The sequence below is a fragment of the Hypomesus transpacificus genome, chromosome 8 (assembly GCF_021917145.1).
Source record: "Hypomesus transpacificus isolate Combined female chromosome 8, fHypTra1, whole genome shotgun sequence".
Lineage (NCBI taxonomy): Eukaryota > Metazoa > Chordata > Actinopteri > Osmeriformes > Osmeridae > Hypomesus > Hypomesus transpacificus.
In genome coordinates this window covers 13,204,255-13,224,736 of record NC_061067.1, presented here as the reverse complement: position 1 = coordinate 13,224,736, position 20,482 = coordinate 13,204,255, and the positions used below count along the sequence as shown (strand labels likewise).

The 20,482-nt window shown below is 40.8% G+C and overlaps 1 protein-coding gene across 1 annotated transcript; it reads left to right on the top strand.

The window, feature by feature from the left end:
• The first annotated feature begins 7,336 nt into the window (after positions 1-7,336).
• LOC124470164 (E3 SUMO-protein ligase ZBED1-like) lies at positions 7,337-8,606 on the top strand. Its single transcript, XM_047023927.1, has 2 exons — positions 7,337-8,000; positions 8,193-8,606. The coding sequence occupies exons 1-2, from the start codon at positions 7,365-7,367 to the stop codon at positions 8,604-8,606; spliced, it is 1,050 nt and encodes a 349-aa protein (XP_046879883.1). The 5' UTR covers positions 7,337-7,364.
• The last annotated feature ends 11,876 nt before the right edge of the window (positions 8,607-20,482 follow it).

Sequence of the window (20,482 nt, the reverse complement as noted above, 5' to 3'; positions counted from 1 at the left end):
GGACCCATAAGGTCCGCCATGATAGATTTTGCTGTACTGTCCAAATTTGGTACAACCTTCAAAACCCTTCTACTCATAAACCATAGACCCAATCGACTTGAAATGTGTTCCAGATGTGTAGAATACATGTCTTTACATAGGGTGACATGGAATAAGAAATGCAATACAAAATGGCTGAAAGAAGTGTATTTATGTAAATGTACAAATTACCTCAATATTCTTTTGGTTAATAAATCAAATATAATTTTGACTGATTGTTTTTCAAACCTAATAGGGTTCAAGACGACATCAATCTCTAGTACCATAAACAATTTCACCTTGGTATGTCAATATATGATTGAATTCAATTGAATTGCTCCAGTGCGCGCGCTCCAAATTCTCACAGACTCATCCTGCCCCTTGACACTAGGGTGACCACCTCTCCCGCTTTGCGTTGTGTCGCACAGCATTTTCACCCCTTGTTTCGCAGGTCGCATATAAAAAATGCTGTGCTATACAGCGAAAAGAGGAACAGGTGGTCAACCCACTGACACACGCACGAGCTTGGCGAGACGCACACACATCCTTTCTGGAAATGGTGTGCTGACCAAGCCCCACCCTCACCCTCATTTCGCTTCCAATCGCAGCTCGCCTTACGAATATAAATTCTTTTTCGGCGGCCATTGTTGTTTTCAACTGGAATTGCCTGACAGCCGTGTTGGAGGCAGCCACGTTCGGTAAGTCCTATTTTACACATTTTAAGCTAGAATCAATGATTGGGTTCGTGAAAGTACACTACTCTTGAATTATGGTGAAGGTTTGAGTACTTTGAGATCTTTAGATCGTGAGTTTGAAGTGACGGAAAACCGAACTTGAAAAGTAGCTAGCTTTTCTCTGTGCAATTTCTGAATCATGTAGCATCTCGGCGAATTCATCAAAAAGGTAGAGGAGGGCAACTTTTAGGAGAACAAGCAATTCCCCTCTGACCTGTCGGCTCAGAATTTGTATTTGGCTCGTGAAAGTCTTTGTAATAAGCCTATGCGCCAGGGAGACCGCATAAGCTTAGCCATGTTTTGGTCGCGTCATGTTCATAAGTTCACCATTTCACAGTTCGGTCGACACCAAAAATGTGTTTGTTACCAAACCTCGAGGAGGGAAGCCTTTAGGAGATGTAGGAATTGTACTTCTAGCCAGATGCTCCGATTATTTTTGTGATTTGTGGAAAACTTGCAAGTGGAGTGAGACTGCGTCCCGAGGGTACATTGTTTTGACTTAGCCTAAATATCAGACTCGGCTCGCTCACTCACTGGCAGTGTGTAAACGATATCGTAATTCACTAAATTCTAGTCCTAAAACGTCAGGGAGGGCTGCTTTTTGTAGACAAGAGTCTACTGAAGATAGCCAGTATATAGGATCTTTCAAAACAAGCCTATTTCATTTGTCATTTTCCTGAGAAAGCGACCTCATACACATAGCGATGTGTATATTGACCAGTTTAGAGCTAAATACTCTTGCCAGAGCCTGGAATCGAGCCAAATGTTTTGAGTGACATTGCATGGCCGGGTCTCCATCAGTTCAACACATTTGGATTCAAGTTCAAGTAATGCCACTGCATTTCACAGTCAAAACTGTAGTTTATGTCAAGTGTAGATGTAAAAAGCTTCATTTTTACATTTACATTTATGCATTTAGCAGACGCTTTTATCCAAAGCGACTTCCAAGAGAGAGCTTTACAAAAGAGCATAGGTCACTGATCATAACAACGAGGTAGTCCCAAACATTGCAAGCAGTCAAAACATGAAGCATACATTGTGAAAAAACTAAACAAGTGCCAAAAGGGAAGACCCATAAGAGCATGCAGTTAAACAAGTTACAAATTAAAACAACATGAACCACAAAAAAGTGCAGGACTGTACCTGTACAGTGTACAACAATCAATAGTAAAATATTTCACAGCGAGTACAAGACTTAACTTCGTTATAACTAACCTACAAGAGCAACAAGTCACTCAATAAGAGTCATTGTGATCCTGGAGGAAACTAACAACAGGTCTAGCCAAGCATTCCTAAGTGCCGTTGTACTCCCGGAACAAGTGCGTCTTGAGCCTTTCTTGAAGGTGGGGAGACAATCAGTGTCCCTGATGGAGGTGGGGAGCTGGTTCCACCATTGGGGGGCCAGGCAGGAGAAGAGCTTGTGTTGGGACATGGCAGTCTTGAGCGGTGGGACCACCAGGCGGTTGTCTGAGGAAGACCGTAGGTGACAGGTGGGGGTGTAAGGTTTCAGGAGAGACTTGATGTAGTCGGGTGCAGTCCCGTTCACTGCTCGGAAGGTCAGTACCAGGGTCTTGAATCTGATACGGGCGTTGATGGGTAGCCAGTGGAGAGAGATGAGGAGCGGGGTAACATGGGAGCGTCTGGGTAGATTGTAGACCAGGCGGGCCGCTGCGTTCTGAATCCTCTGAAGAGGGCGGGTTGCACATGCTGGGAGACCAGCGAGCAGCGAGTTGCAGTAGTCCAACTTGGAGAGGACCATTGCTTGGACTAGCAGCTGGGTGGAGTGCTCAGACAGGTATCTCCTGATCTTCCGGATGTTGTAGAGGGTGAATCTACAAGACCGGGAGACTGCGCCAATGTGGGCCGTGAGGGAGAGCTCGTCATCCATGGTAACCCCAAGGTTCCTGGCAGAGGATGAAGGGGTCACCGTCGCAGATCCCAGGGTGATTGACAGATCATGGGAGATGGAGGGTTTAGCCGGGATGATGAGAAGTTCTGTTTTGGAGAGGTTCAGCTGGAGGTGGTGCTCGGTCATCCAGGCAGAGATGTCTGTGAAGCAGGCCTCAATCCTAGCTGAAAAATCAATTTTTCACAACTGACATGGATCCTTTCTTCACTTTTACAGGTCTGGAGGGTCATGCAGAGGCCTGCTCAACAGAGTTCAACAGAGGATGCTGAGAGAAACACTGATCTTTTGCTGGACTACCCCCCTCTAGCTGGACAGAATCAGAATCAGGACAGCTTCTCTTCAGCCCTGACCCCAGGACAGCTTCATCCAGCTGGCCTGCCCTGACTGCCTGCCCGCAGGCCCTGCTTGCCCCCGCCCGCAGGCCCTGCTTGCCCCCTCCAGAGACAGACAGTCACCCCACAGACACAGTAGCTCTGCAGACTGCATTTTTGAGGATATTGATGAAAAAGGACAAACCAGCATTTTTTACTTTGATGAAAGTCTACATTTTTTATCCTTTCCACGTCCCAGCATGCCAAGCTGCTGACTTTTAGTGTCTTAAGTAATGAAACCAGCCAAGTTATAGACTTTTGACCTGAATCCAATGATTAGTCATCTGAATAAAAACCACTCAAGAGAAGTACTGCTTCTTGGATGATTTGTGCTCCACATCAGTACATATCACACATTTGCCTTTGTTTCCATGGGATTCATGGAATTGCTAGTTTCTGCTCCACCATTGTGTAATAAAAAATATAATTTAGGACAGCAATTCCATTTTTGTTTCATCCTTTCGCATTACACACATTTAGTCAATGTACTTAAACTCAACCGATTGTTGTCATTTTACCATACTGTTCATATTGAACAGACATCAGTGTTTGGGAAGATTACTGTATATTTCCACTTCTGATCTGTATTTCCATCGTAAATTTGGTCTTTAATTTCAATTGGAAGGGGTATTAAAAGTTCTTAAAAAGTCTTAAATTTAACTTGTTTACACCTGTAGACACCCTGTGAAGCCCCCACCTCCCACCTCCCACTCCAGAGACAGTTGGTGACAGAGAGGCGCAGACATTAAGTTAAACATAGTTATGCCTTAAGAGTAGAGTAAAAAATAGACTAAATGTGTAAATGGATGTTGAAACTCAGTTCTCTGAGTTGGTGCATGTCAGTTTAGGCAAAGGTTGTCTTTTCAACATCTAGGTTTAAAAATAATTCAGATTTGATTGGAACTCTCTCTTTTATAAATGTATAGTTGGATTTGACATTTAACAGCCATTGAATTCATTAAGCAAGTTGTTTAACTCAAACAACCATAACACAGTACATATGGTATACAAAGCTGCAGTCAGATTTGGCGAAATTGTTAGCTTGGATGTTATCTTGACATATACATGAGGTCTTGATGATGATGCGCACGAAGCTTCAAGGCAGAAAGACGCGTTACATTTCAGGAGACGCCGAGACCTTAGCGCGTCACTAGCCTCTCGTCATATCACGCAGTCGGAGCACAGCTAGATCATCAGCGTCAGCGCTACCCAGCATGCAGTGCGGCATGTCAAAAAACGCCAAGACTTGTGGAAAATAGTTTGGTTACAACAGCGATGCAAGGGATTTCAGTTTTTGCGTTCGTTCAGTTAGATGTTTGTAATATTGTTGTTTATTAGTTAAAATAATGTCATTGGTCACCCTGAGAGTGCATGTTGTGTGGTTTAATCGGAATTGAGAGTCGGCCGTTAGTTAGTCTGATGGCTAGTAGATGAACATGGGCCGCGCTGTAGACCTTTTGCCAATGAGGCTCTTCTTGATTGCAAAATGATTAGGGTTCTGGAAAGTGGTCTTCAAGCCATCTTTGAGAAATTCTGGAAACAGTGTTGTGAGCAATGTGTTTTGATTGTGGAAGGCATGCGTACGCTACAGCATTTCTGCTTTGGCTTGACTTGTGCTGGGAGGGAGGTAAACGGCATGGATTGGGGTATAGTGTGCGGGCAGGTGTATTTTTATATAGGGTGAAATAGAATGAGAAATGTAATACAAAATGTCTGAAAAGGGTGTATTCATGTAAATGTCCATATTGCCTCAATATCTTTGTGTCAATAAATCAAATATCATTTTGACTGATGATTTTCAAACCTTATTGGGTTCAAGATGACATCACTCTGAAGTACCATCAACAATTTCACGTTGGCATGTCAAAATATGATTGAATTTGAGTAGTTTAAACTTTGGCTGAATCTAACAACTCTTACCACAGAAAAAACAGCATACTTTTTTATACAGTAACTGAACTTCATGTTATTCAACACTGAGAATAGCTCAATGGACTGGGACAGTGACCTGCAAAGTATAAGGTTGCAGGTTTGAATCCAGCCACAGTCTTTTAGCCTGTCTTAAATTTTAATATCTGTTTAGTTAAACAGGATGACTTAAATTTGAATATCTGTTGACATCATTGTGAAATACCATGCGCAATTTCATGCAATTCCACTTTGAAATGTCAACCGCTTCTTAACCTTTGTCCCAAAGCTGACCAAAGGTAATACTCTGACCTTTTTACACAGCCATTCTCAACAGTTAGCGTGTAGCAGAGAGGATAGAGAGGCTGCCTTGTAACCTTATGCTCATGAGTTCAAATCCCCAATCAGCCTATTGTAGGTGGCCCAACATGAAGTAGTTTTGCTCTCTTGTTGTCCAACTCTTGACCTTCTACAATGTACATTTTTATAATATTTTGCCATTTTGCGGAGGAACCCGCATTGCTGCTTGCAGCTATATTTACATTTTATTTTCTGAAGGTGTTGATGGCAAAGAGTTGCGTAATTACACAAGCACAGAAGTTTATACTTACTTGCATAGTAACAAAATAGGTACAGTATTGTTGAAGAAACACAGCAGCTTAATATTTTTGAGGGCAGCAGTAGAGCCCAGTCAGAGTGTCAATGAATCTAAACATACAGTATGGGTAATGCTGAGGGAAAGTATAGTCATTGACATTTACTCACTTAGCAGACGCTTTTATTCAAAGCGACTTCCAAGAGAGAGCTTTACAAAGTGCATGTCACTGATAATAAGGTAATGACCCTGTGTTGTAGTTATTGTTTTCATGCATTAAAAGTTCAGGGGAGACAGTAAGGTTAGGGGGGATGTTGGGTAATTTTGCGGGGTTGAGAAGTTATAAATCAGAGCAACTGTCTTGATATCGGTCTCTTATGTTTTGGCTTGAAGAGTGAGAAGACGTGTTTGACTGTTCGTTGCTAGCGTGCTAGTTAAGCGGCGTGGGCTGTGGCCAGAACAACAGCCCAGTTGTACAAATAAAGAAATATAACTGTGGACATCCAAGTCGTCTTGACTCATTCATACGACCATAGTCGTGGTCATTACAATAACAACAAGATAGCCTAGGGCTGGGCGATTAATTGAATTTCAATTTCGGTTACAATTTTGGCTTCCAACGGTCATAAAAACAAAATAACCGTAATAAAAACGATTATTCTGCCACACGCCGTGTTTTATGTTGTAAATGCAGCGAGCCCTTCCATCTCCACCTGTGCACTCCGCTCCTCTCCTCTCCACCCCGCCCCGCCCCCGCCTGAAAACTTTCGCTTTCAGGCACGCCGGTGCGTATTGCCTGTGTGTGTTTGGAAAAAAAACGTGTAGAAGAAGGAGAGTGAAGATGGCAGAAAGGCAGCCTTTGGTCGGGAGGAAAGGTAAAACTAATTCTGTGGTGTGGAAACACTTCGGTTTCGAGGAGTCTGACTCGGAACAAACAAAAGTATTGTGCAAGATATGTCACGCGACCGTGTCTGCATCGTATGGAAACACGACCAATTTATTTAATCATTTAAAATCTAAACACAGAGTAATACATGACCAAGCATTAAAGGAACAAAAATACTCGAAAATGAAAAGCTCCTCGACTCCTGCCACCGCCACACAGTCCTCAATTAAGGACACACTTCACAATGCCACCGCATATCCAACCAGCTCCCGCAGGCATAAAGAAATAACGGATGCCGTCACATTCATGATTGGGAAAGACATGTGCCCTATAAACACCGTTAGCGCCCCGGGGTTCAATAAACTAATACACACATTGGACAAGCGGTATGTGTTACCATCACGTCACCATTTTAGCAGGATTGCACTGCCTGCCCTGTATGAAGAATGTCGCGGAAAAGTTGCAAGAGAAGTGTCAACAGCATTATATTTTGCCACCACAACGGACCTATGGTCAAGCCGCACCATGGAGCCGTATATAAGCCTCACGCTTCATTACATCGACGCAGATTTCTCCATAAAGACGAATTGTCTCCAAACGGCTTTTTTCCCCGAAGACCACACGGGGCTCAATATAGCCGAGGGCCTTAGGCAAGCGATGGCTGCTTGGGACTTAAAAGAAGAGAACCTCGTCTGTATCACCACAGACAATGCATCAAACATGAAGCTGGCAGCTGAACTCAATGGCTGGATGAGGCTGCAGTGCTTTGGGCACAGACTCCACTTGGCCATAGGTGAGTAGTAGGTTTCCTTCTCCTGATTGTGTAATGCAATTTATTAATAACAAATAATGTAGAATATATCATGTGAGCAATGTATTTAATTCCTAATAATAATAATTCCTATTTCCATTAATACACTGATGAAGATTATAATTATGATAAATGTTTATATTTATTGTAATTTTAGAGAATGCAATGAAGGACCAAAGGATTGGCCGTGCGATGGGGGTCTGCAAGAAAGTGGTCAGTGCCTTCTCCTACAGTTGGAAAAAAAAGAGGGAGCTGAAAGATGTTCAGAAGAGGATGAATCTGCCTGAGCATTCTCTTAAGACAGAGTGTCCAACCAGGTGGGGGTCTCGGCAGGCTATGATTAGCAGGGTCCTAGAGCAGCAGAAGGCCATTGCAGATGTCCTCTACAATGATACCAAAAACAGACACCTCACCCCCTCATGGCAGGACATCGATGTACTTGAGGCCATCAACAAATCACTAAGCCCTCTCGTTGAATTCACCGATGCACTTTCTGGGGAGCAATATGTGAGTGTGTCTTTTGTCAAACCAACTCTCCACCTGTTCAACACATCCATATTGGCCGTGCAGGAGGACGACACAGACCTTGCAAAGTCCATCAAGCAGAAGATAGTGGGCTATCTCAATGAGAAATACAATGATGCACCAACACAAGAGCTGCTGGACATGGCCTCAGCCCTGGACCCAAGGTTCAAGCTTACATATGTGAGCGAAGACATGCGCGGGTCAATTGAAAAAAGACTTTCATCTGAGATGAAGACTGTCATGGTAATTATAATAATGATAATATTAATAACAATACTATTGTACTAATAATAACAGTAATACACTGTAATTAAATGTAAACAAAAGTTGTATAAGTTATCTTTTATTATTTCTAGTTGAATACCAATAACCATTTAGTCAGCTTAAACAAGTCAATCATTTCTCTTCACAATATTCTCCCTCTCCTATTCCCAGGAGAAGGCCTCTGAGAGAGCAGTGACGCCTGCTGATGACACTGATGCCGCTGCTGCTACTGCACCAAAGAAGAAGAAAGCCCTGGGCAGCTTCTTCAAGCCGGTCACTGAAGGCACAGCTTCAACATCCACTGCTCTGCAACCGGACCAGGACAAAGCCATAGCTTTGGAGCTACAGTCCTACCTCCAGGCAGGGACACTGGACACTGAGGCGGACCCACTGGAGTGGTGGAAGGTATCACAGCAGTTTTACCCACGGCTCTCAAACCTGGCAAGGAGATATCTTTGTATCCCGGCCACAAGCTCCTCGTCAGAGAGGGTTTTCAGTACAGGCGGTAATGTTGTCACCTGCCTGCGCTCATCCCTGAAACCAGACCAAGTGAACAGACTGGTGTTCTTGGCTAAAAACCTTTAAGAGGGTTAGGTGGCAGATTGCAGGGAGCCTGGATGAGGGAGTATGGGACTGGGTGGCAACTACTTTTTTTTTCTAAGATTTAAAAAGAAGTCTTGGCAGCTGATTGTTCTTGTCAGTGTGTCAGTCAGTTTATTCTTGTTCATTCTAATTTTGCCCAAAAGGGTGTGCCTCTACCTCAACATGTTAACTGTTATGTCATTGATATACTGATGATTACAACTGTGTTTTTTGCAGGACTAGGTAAGGAGGTGATTACACCATAGTTTGAGTTGGGTTTGTTTTATGGTAAAGAGAAGTAATACTGTTTCAGTGTTCTGTTAAGTCTGGGAGAGTGTTTATTTTGTATTTTTGCATATTATTTAATTCATTTTATTAATATATTTCTCTTATTTATTTGCATTTTTCTTGTTTTTCAGTTCAAACTTATCGTGTTAAAAGAAATACCAGTGTTAAAAGTTCAATAAATGCTTGTTCTCAAATCAATGAATAATCGTCTTTAATAACCGTGATTACAATATCAATCAAAATAATCGTGGTTATTATTTTTGCCATAATCGAGCAGCCCTAAGATAGCCCCAAAAACATTGCGGGTAGCCAAAACATGAAGCACAGATTGTGAACAACCACAATAAGTGCCAAAGGGAAGAACCATAACTACATATGTAGTTAAGCAAGTTACAATACATTACAATACATTGAGACAGTCGGCAGCCGGGTTATGGAAGTCATGTAGCCATGCAGCAGCAATTCTGTGGAAGGTAAAAATATAATACTACATATGCACAGCACTTGACAAAATGTACTTTAACATATGTAATTATATATTTTTATGCTTACTGTCTTTATTTATCCACCTACTACAGTACCATTAATAATAGCAATATTGATAGTGATGCTATTATTGCATTATTGCATAGCCCAGATAAAGCTCCTGATCAGGATACAGTTCGGTTGGCTTCTTTTTTAAGAAATGGAAAGAGCAAACATACACTGTTTTTGGAGGGTGTTTTAGTTTCAAAGCTGCAAGCCACGCTGTTTTGCGTTCCTTATTCCTTGGCATGGAGTGCAAAGCACAGGGCAATGGACACTGACAATTTCTTCGAAGTTGTTGATGTTCGAAGCAAGACGTTTCCGACGAAAAGCTTCAATTTCTTTTTAATGTTATGGCAACCAACAACGGCACAAGTTGAACTTGAGCTCATGTTAACGACAATTAAACACAACTTATTCTAATCAATGTAATGTTGCCTTCTCTGTCGATATCATGGTACGCTAGTAGAGGTTAGCCGCTGAACAGGAAACACAAAACCGAAAAGCGAAAGTAGTTCAGCACCCATTGGTTGCTGGAGAAACAGGTGGATATCTATGGGGAGAACTGCCACTCTCGAGAAACTTCTGGGTTCTGAACTGGTTGCAGTTCCACTCAAGTTCCATATGAGGGTGCTAACGGTCGAGTGCAGAATGAATGGAGGTTTATGGAGCTATACCAAGCCCCCAGCCCTCGCCCCTCGGCTTGAAGCAACAGCCCCGGTGGATGTAGGTGGTATTGAATGTACGGTTAGGTTTCCGACTCTTCCGGTCGTTTTCTATTAACTCCATTCAACATTTACAAAACTACCTCCCCCAATAATTTTTGTTTGATTCTCGAACCTGGCTCATACTACTAGCTTTTTCATAGAATTTTTTTTCCCGATTTTTGCTGTTTGAAACCAAACCGAAATGGGTAAACTAGCAACCCATTTATTTGCTTAGTCAATGAAAGTTGCCTGCAAATGTGCTGGTGGATACTAACAGAGCACAAGCACAAAAGTTCACATTGGCCGATAGCCGATTTACATGAGCTCTCGGAGCTAGGGAAAAAAAGAGCCACTGTTTAAAGCTTGACAGGAAGACACGGAAGTGTCTTCGCGATTTCGCTTGCCTCACTGCGCCACTGAGCACTTTTCATAGAAATGAATGGGGACGCCATCTTGGAAGACAAAAGTAGCTTACTCTAGTTATATTAACTCTATGAGCTATACCCCTCAAAATCCACTTTTCTCAGTATATAATTTTGTATTTTCCACCCTTGAACCCCATTCATTTTCAGTGTCTCCGAAGCAAGTTCGCTGGTAAAATTGATGAAAATCATGCAATTTTTTATATTTCAACCACCACATATCAATTGTTATTAGTAGTATTGGGGGCGGTGTAGCATCCCCGGTTGAATAAGATGGTCTCTTTCACTGATGGTTCACAATCCTTTATTAAAACCTTGTGTTGCGAACACACCGTAAGAGCTGAAGATACAAATACATTGAAATGAGTGACTCTTACGTGATGTGCTTCCATTGCCTTTCACTATAGCTAGCAACAAAACGACACTTTTATCAATAGCATTAGCAATAAACATATGCGCATAGCAAATTATTATAAACATGAAATATTAACAAAGTAAACACATTAATCAAACAAACCTTGTTCCCTCATCAACCAGTTGCTAAATATGAATGATCTTCTCCGTATTTATTACACTTCTACTAATTATTTTACTCATGCGCTATCTTTCACAAACTCTTCTTCTTCTTCTGCAGGTAAGTCCGATAACAGCACCTAGAAGCAGCTTGTTACGCCATCATTTCAAAATAAAAGCAAATACCATATAAATCGGGAAAACAAGAAACAAAGCATATAAACATTTGCAACTGTAAGAAATGGTTGTGAAGTCATTTACAGGCAGACTTACCCAATAGGCAAGGTAGGCAACCAGATAGCTGGGGGTGCCCTTGAAAGACTACATAACATTACTGTATGATAAATAATAACTATAATAATAATACAAATCGATTAAAAGTTATAATCTTCCACAAAAGTATCAACAAAGATACCAACAGAGCGTTTATTCTATTTGTGTAAACGCAAGCTTCCCCTTCCACCGATACTACTGTGGACTATTCCAACGATTGCAGCAACTGCGCAGCAAAGCACGTCATATCAGTTGGTTCATGTGAGACAGTAGAAGAGTGAAGTGAATGCAAAAACCAATTTGCTAAATGTAACGAAACTCCCCGAGCGGAGCACAAAAGAGAAAGACAAAAGAGGAGGATAAACAACTAATTGCCAAACTGAAACTACAGAAGAAAACGTAATTTTTCTCCACTGGTATCCAATGATGCGGCAGCTAGCACAAGTGCTGCTCAGTGAAGTTTGGCTGGCAACAGCAGCTAGGCTAGCTTGCTTGTAGCACAATTTACCGGGGTAAGCTTCTCCACGCAGGGCTCTAGACTGAGACCAGATTTGGCATCGTTACTGACAATGATCACCTCCAGCAAACTTTTTTGAATTAGCCATTTCCCCCTAAATAATTGTCAAGCTTATTTACGTTTTGAGGGCATATTTTCAGTTAACAGATGGTACTGTACTGTTTGAATTGCGATTCCATCTGAAATACTGCCGGTGACAATGTTGTTACAATAGCTTGTTTCAAAGGGGCTTCTTAATGAATTAATGCAATATGAGTAGGCTAAATGCTTGAAAATATCACTAGAAGGGAAAAAGCTGACAAAGTCATAGAGGTTAGGACCGTTTTCACCGGATTGCCCAATATCTTCATTTGATCCAACTTTTCAACTTAGGCTGCTATAGCTTATCAATATTATATATATATTCATAATTATTATATGGATTGAAAAGAGTAAGAATAGGAGTTAAGGGGGCCCCATGCCTGTCTTCGCCTGGGGCCCCCAAATCACTAAATCCGCCACTGAGTATTTCATATAGCCAACTTTAGATAAAACAAATTGTAAGATTATAGCATGTTAGATTTTAAATGCAGTTAGAGCTAGACTGTAAATCTAGTATCTAACATAGAGCTAAGCAACACTTTTACTGTAGTTAGCTAGAGAGCGTGTATCATAACCAGAAGTTTGTTGGTTTATAGTCTGTCAAAGTCATTGGTGTTTGTTGGCATACAAAGTTTACAGAGTCTACTCTTATTAGCCTACAGTACATCTGATTAGAGCTAGCAACAATGAATTGCAGATTAAGCCTTGGGTCCCCTATCGTCCAGCAACGCTCGGCAGGAATTTCAGGTCCACTCACTAGCTAGTTAGCCCAACTAGATGCATCTACTACTGCGGTCTAAGGTTTGCGAAAAGCAGACATTTAGATCACCTGCTCACTACAAACAGAGTGGAAGAACACTGGACAAATTGTACAATCAAATGTTTTTATTGAATGCAGTTGGTTGTCATTTACATTCTGTTCTATTTTTTCTATTGAACAGTTGCTGGTGACAATGGTTCGATTCAACTTGCATCAAGTACTACAAATATAAGTGTTGTTAATGTGGTAAATTGTAAGTGGGCTGACGAATAAAAAAGCGCTTAACAAGTCCCATTTACTTAAACAGTCAAAGGTTAAACGTTAAGTGGAACAATATAGTCCTCATTAGGCTACTGTTTGTTATGTACAGTATGGTACAGTATGGTAGCTAACATAGCCATTTCTAGCACTGCTTCACAATAATGCGTTATGTTTTATAAGTTAATGTAATACATAAATGTTAATAAAGTATCAGACATGATACAACACAGCAGTAACCAATTGACATTATGTGTTAATATCAGAAAATATCCGTGAATCAAGAGGGTGCTGCTGTCTGTCCTGCCGAAAACCATTCAAACAGATGGACAGCAGTGTTTTTTTTTTACTACAGCGAGCTACTGGAACCACGTGACAAAAAAGCTCTAGCTTTTTTCCTGTGTTTCACTGGCAGTGAGTTTTCACAATGTTGTATTTCACTCCATTCTACACCAAAAACGTCAGGGAGGATTGCCTTTTGTTGGTACGAGTCAGCTGAAGATAGCCAGAATATAGGATTGCTTTAACCAAGCCTGTTTCATTCGTCATTTGCCTGAGAAAGCGACTTCCGTTGGCCAGCATCATTGAAAACCATTCAAACCGGTTGACAGCAGTGGGGTTTTCTGGAACTACAGCGAGCTACATACACCACGTGATCACGTGTCGGCCAGATCAAAGCGTGTCGCAACTCTCTTTTTCTATGGCTCTGGTTACTTCCACTTTTCTCTCGAGGCATCGACAACACAGCTGACAGGTTAGGCTCTCCCTGTCAATATACATGCAAGAAAGAGTTTTGACTTGCTAATGTTGTTGCTAATGCTGACATTCTGGTTCTGCTTCGGATGCCATCAAGCGGGATCTCTGGTCGTAGTCAGTCCTTCACTAACCAATCACCATTCGTTAGCAGAATGCTAGCGTGTTAAGGGCAACAACGACTTACCCTGTAAGAAATCAAAAGGACATAAGTTATCGTTCATTCAACTTTTGACCTGTAATCCATGTTGAACATGCAAAAACTACAATAAAATCTGAGATTTATCAACAACAATCAGGCGAAAGAGACAAATTTAGACGTTTAGCTCCATAGACTCCCATTCATTTTGCAGTCGACCGCGATCACTCCCAGTGGAACTCTGGTGGAACTGCAACCAAATTCGGTACAATGGGGCTCTTAAAGGGGCGATTGATTGCAAACCAATTTTACCTTGTCATAGTTGAATAATGACAGTTCGGTGGGTAAAATGAACATACAGTGAATATCAAAGTCCATTGACACCTCTTTCGTATGCAAATCTAAAAAAGAAAAAATTTGGCTGTAAAACGCTAGCTTTTCAACAAAGCCACCGGTGTGACGTAGGACAGGGGACTGCCCTTTTTGGCTCTGGTCTGTATCTTTGTCACGCCCCAAAATTTACATCCAGACCAGCCCGAGGTACTGTAGGCTAGGGAGGACAATAGAACGCATCATTTTTGGCCAAGGCTAACCAACTGTCAAATACTGTGGAACGCCGGTAGCAGACGCATTGAATCGAATGCTAAGTTAGCCTGAATGTAGCTAAGAACGCCACTGAGAAATCTGGCACTGGAATTTCAAGGTCCACGTCCTTTTCTTAGGTCTATAACTAGCGACTACAAGCGAGATATTAAAAACAAACATGCCAGTTAACATGTAGACACTTACCCCTTAATGCTATCAAATGTTGGTTGCAATACACATTGAGAAAGTATATGAAAATAATGTTTATAGTTTTTGTTGCTTTGGCTACCTTTCATAGAAGGTCGGCACAACCGGGAGACATATCTTAAATGAAAGAGTAGGTTGTTTTCTTCAAAATAAGGTATATTTAGTCAATTTTAAAACATATACATTTTGAGAAAAATCTAGTTGAAGTCATGTTGATGAAAATCCCATAGGAATGCATTGAAATCTGAACGTTCTATTAATAAAAAGATTGTTTTTTCCCTTGTAACTTTTTTCAGCATGTCGGCACAACATTGACACTTCCTGAAAAGCTAGGTTAGGTGGAAATACGTCATCAGTCAAATGTAAAAAAAAATCGAAAGACATACATTTTAGGTTTTGGCCTCTTGCAGGGGCGTAGCCAGGACATTATTTCTGGGGGGGCCAGTTCTGGCCAGTCTTTTATTTGGGGTGGCACATGATTGTCAAAAACTACTATTTTAAAACTCACACATTGCATCACTCAGAGCAGCAGTTTTTTAACGGCTCATCTAGTTTTATGGACACTAATGATGTCTTATTGATAATCCCATGTTATTGGAATGGGTGCTTAGATAATGTGCGAGTACGATGTGTCATGATTAAGTGAGGGGGTTCGGGACCTTAACATGAGACAGGGATGTTTTTAGTGCAAGTGGCAGAAAGACACAATATGAATTTTCATTTTAGGCGATAATTTATTAGGGTAAACTGTAGCATGTGAGAGAGAGAGAAAGAGAGAGAGAGGATCCATGTGGCCTAAATAATTTTACATAATTGTCTTTTTTGTTTGTTACCTTAGGCCTATTTGTTATTCTTGAGAACATATCTGAGAGTGTCTGTCTGTTGTTCATCTTACATCTATAGTTTTTCCTTGAGTGTAGAAAAACTAAAGATGTAAGATGAACAATATCACTAGCTCGTCTTCTTTATTGTTGAGGCTGTTTATGGTCCAGAACTGTATAACAGATGCTGGTTACTTAACCGTTTACAGCAGCTGTATTCTCCGGTTGTGATGATTTCTAGCAAATCGAACAACAAACTCATCTAAGTTTACATACGTTGCCCTCTATGCTCAACACCCCATGCTTTTATTTCAATATCAAGTGTAAACTAGCGACAGTGTTCTAGCACTCTCCTCTAACTTTGCCAACACCAAACCTAGAACAGTCCTCAACGAGCCACAGAGAGGAGTGCCGCTCCTTATTGGCTGATTCTTAACTAGTCAGTTTTAGCTGCCTGAATAGGTTGTCCTTCGAAACAGTGTGTTTATCTATGACTAATGACACCTGGGAATGAATTTAAGATAACTAGCTAGCCGCTAGCCAGAGATAATCTTACAAGTTTGCAAAAATAACAGCAGCAGCCTAACTCAACTCACACTGACACAAATCGTCAATGTCGACACATTCTTACACATTAAATTGAGTGTGAAGATAACTTTATGATCTTATAATTTCAATAATCCTTTCAAGTATCCCCAACTTACTCACTTGTTAGTTACAGTGGTATCCAGTGGTTAGCTGCTACTGCGCTGTAAGAATGCAGGCACGTTGGTTTGTGTCTTGCGCTGTTGATGGGGGCTGCCGCAAGGCAACGGCCCCGGTGGATGTAGCGTTAGGTGGTATTGCATTCTCAAATCTGGCTCAAACTACTAGCTTTGTCATTTCCTAATTTTTCTAAAAAGATTTTTGCTTAATTTGAAACCCATCCCAAATGGGTAAACTAGCAGCCCATTTATTTGCTTACGTCAAGAAAAGTTGCCTGGAAAAGTGCTCGGGGATACGAACAGGGGAAGAGCACAAAAGGGAACATGAGCAAATAGCTGATCGATAACTTTTCCACTGAGCACTTTTCATAGAAATTAATGGGGACACCATCTTGGAAGACAAAAGTAGCTGTTTCTACTAATATACAAGTTTATGTTGTAGCGTGACAAAAGTGACAAATGACAATATAAGACGACTTGATAAAAAGTGTTTAGCACGTTTCTGTTCAGGTTTTTTTTGTATTTTTTAAATTTTACCTGAGGTTGGGGGGGCCGGCAGGGTGGCCACGGCCCCCCCTGGCCCCCACGTGGCCACGCCCTTGGCCTCTTGTATGAGCTCCAGCCTGTTTTCCTTCAGCTACCTGTGACGTCATGATCCTTGGCCTGATGAGTCACGCGTGAGTGATTTTACACGGCGTTGCAGACTCATACTTCTAGCCTAGCATCGCATTGCATTTCACATCGATAGTAACCAATTATTGGGTCCTATTGCAATTGCACAGCGGACATTTAGGTTAATACTATGTAGACAAAGGTGTCGGTCAGGTGACGGGCTTTTTAAACATATCTTAAGACACTTTTTTTTTCTTTTTTATCTTTTCAATGTATCTAACACAATAAACATTGGCAAAATAAAACCTCTCCTCTCAGTAACTGTTGTTACCGAAATGATTCATGGTAGTGATATGCAAATGTTTTTGTCACGTAACACAAATCTTAACCACTCATTGGCTTATTATTGTTTGTCAGGAAATTCAGTCGGAACTATTAAAGAAAAAAGCGCGAAAATTCCTTCTTCTTGGCCATTTTTCTATAAAGTATCCACGACACTATGGCTGATTCAAAGAAAACCACAAAAACTGCTGTAATTACAATCACAGGTGAGGGGGAGCAGCACACTAATGCTTTTAGTATTAGACAGTTTAGGTAATTTTAGATCCAAATTGTCATCAGGTTTGTAGTAACTTACCATTAGAAACATTAACAAATGGCGGTATCATGGAGATTATTACTTGTACAAAAAAACAGCTTTTCAAATGCCGGTGCACCTTGTGACATTTAATATAGTAAAACATCACTTTGAACTTCACGAATATGACTTTAATCATGTTATATGGAAAAGAGTGCATACAGTTGCAAATAGACTAATGAAAAAATGCTATAACTTTATCAGAGTTAGTGATAAAGACTCGGGTCTCAGTGAGGTGTTTGAGCTACCGCCTCCATATGGCCGTGAAGTTGTAGAATTTCCGCCCTGCGCGTCTCATGATGCCGGTGAGACAACTCAAAATGACATTTTTGATGTTAGAGAAGCTAATGATTTAGTAATTGGTTTACATGAACAAGTTAGCATAGTTAACAACACTAAAATAGAGTACCAAAAAGTGGAAGTAGATATAGATAAATTAACTAAGGAACGTAAAGATATGGGGCTTAAAATATACCAGGCTGAGAAAGAAATAAAATCGCTTAGAGCTAAATTAATCAAATCGACGGAAAGACAAAGTCTGGTCAACGTACGTAACATAAATAGAAAAATTAAGAAGAAAGACGATCAAATAGATCACCTTAAAGCTCAATGTAAAGGGAATTTGCAAGTAGCGCATGAGTTTGAGCAGGTAAATGCAGAGCTGAAAACAGAGAGACTAGAGTAGAATATTCACAACTTGCAATTCCAAATGCAAGGTCTTAGGGTAAAAGATAAAAGCAAAAACCTCAAGAGGAAAGATGTAGCTTTACCGGACAAAATGACCGATTTAAATGACCAAATACTGTACTGGCAGGATCGAAGTATTAAAGCTGAAGATCAGACCAGAGCCGCGTTAGTCTCAACGTTAGATGGTCGTGTATATAATGATAAAACTAGGCAGACCGTAATGGAGCTGACTTCGGTATTAGGGGTAAGTATGAAGAAAGCAACGGAGGTAATATATTGCGTTTAAAAAAATGTCAGGATTAGAAATAGGGATGGGCATTCGATTAAATTGTCTTAATCTATCGTCGGGAGAATTAACGATCGATTTTCGATTAATCATTAACATTTGTATATTAAAATTCACTATTTATAGGCTATATTAAAATGCAGTGTAAATAGAAAAAACACAGCGTGTTTCCGCATTGAGATCTGTAGCTATTACAAGAAGAACAACTAACAGGATACGTTAGCATTGCTAGTAACTGTTACTAGTAACACCTAGACTGTAGGCATGTAGACTAACCTAGTTTAGCTTGCTAACGCAAGAGCATAGGTAGAATGTGTGATAATTTAGCCTAGTTTATTGGCAATGGGGCTAACGTTGTTTCATGTTCCGGACTGTTTCATTCAAATAAATAACCTGTGTTTTGTAAATCTGCAATTCACGATGCATATGTTTGTCACGTTATTTTTCAGCAAGATATCAGGAGCTAGCCAGAGCCAAAGAAAAAGAGAGTTGCGACACTTCCATAGACTCCCATTCTTATCGAGGAATGCGGAAGTAAAGCGTGTCCTACGCGACCTATAGTTCCAAACATTGTATTTTCCACCGTTGAACCCCATTCATTTTTAGTGTCTCCGAAGTAAGTTAGCTGGTAAATTGATGAAAATCATGCATTTTTTCATATTTCAACAACCACATATCATTTGTTATGAGTAGTATTTCATATGGCCAACTTAAGATAAACATTTTCGTCAGATAATAGCTTGTTAGATTCTAAATGCAGTTAGAGTTAGACTGTAAGTCTAGTATCTTACGTACCGCTAAGCAACACTTTTACTGTAGCTAACTAAAGAGCATTTGTATCAGAACCAGAAGTCCGTTGGTTTATAGTCTGTCTTATTAGCCTATAGTACATCTGATTAGAGCTAGCAACAATGAATTGCAGATTAAAGCCTTGGGTCCCATATCGTCTAGCAACGCTCGGCAGGAATTTCAGGTCCACTCAATAGCTAGCTAGTTAGCTCAACTAGATGCATCTACTACTGCGGTCTAAGGTTTGTGAAAAGCAGACATTTAGATCACCTGCTCACTACAAACAAAAGGAGTGGAAGAACACTGGACATATTGTACAATAAAATGTTTTATTGAATTGCAGTTGGTTGCCTTGTAAATTCTGTTCTATTTTTTTCTATTGAACAGTTGCTGGTGATCATGGTTAGATTCAAATTGCATCAAGTACTAGTACAAACATAAGTGTTGTTAATGTGGTAAATTGTAAGTGGGCTGATGAAGAAGAAAAAAAAAGTTGAACAAATCCCATTTACTTCAACAGTCGACGGTTAAACGTTAAGTGGAACAATATAGGCTACTGCTAGCATAGCCATTTCTAGCTCTATTAGAAGTTAATGTTATACGTACATGTTAACAAAGTAGCATACATACATGATACAACACACCAGTAACCAATTGACATTGTGTTAATATACCGAAAATATCCGTGAATCGAGATGATGCTGCTGTCTGTCCCGCCGAAAACCATTCACACAGGTTGACAGCAGTGAGCTATCGGAACCACGTGACAAAAAAGCTTTAGCTTTTTTCCTACGTTTCACTGGCAGTGAGTGTTCACAATGTTGTAGTTCACTCCATTTTACACCAAAAACGTCAGGGAAGACTGCCTTATGTAGATACGAGTCAGCTGAAGATAGCCAGAATATCAGATTTCTTCAACCGAGCCTGTTTCATTCGTCATTTGCCTGAGAAAGCGACTTCCGTTGGCCAGCTCCATTGAAAACCATTCAAAAACGTTGACAGCAGTGGGGCTTTTTGGAACTACAGCGAGCTACATGAACCACATGATCACATGTCGGCGAGATCAAACCGTGTCGCAACTCTCTTTTTCTATGGCTCTGGAGCTAGCTAACTGAATCCGAGTAGAATCACGATATGGTTTGGTTGCTAAGCTGTAGCCTAACGGTGCGTTCACACTGCAGACTTTTTTACCGATCAGCACCGCCGGCCTTCCCACAGTGCACCACGCTCGGGGGCGTGTCAGACAGATTCATTCAGAGCTGTAGTTCTCTTAAATCACTGTTGTAGTTCGTATAATGTCATGGCAAATGTGCAG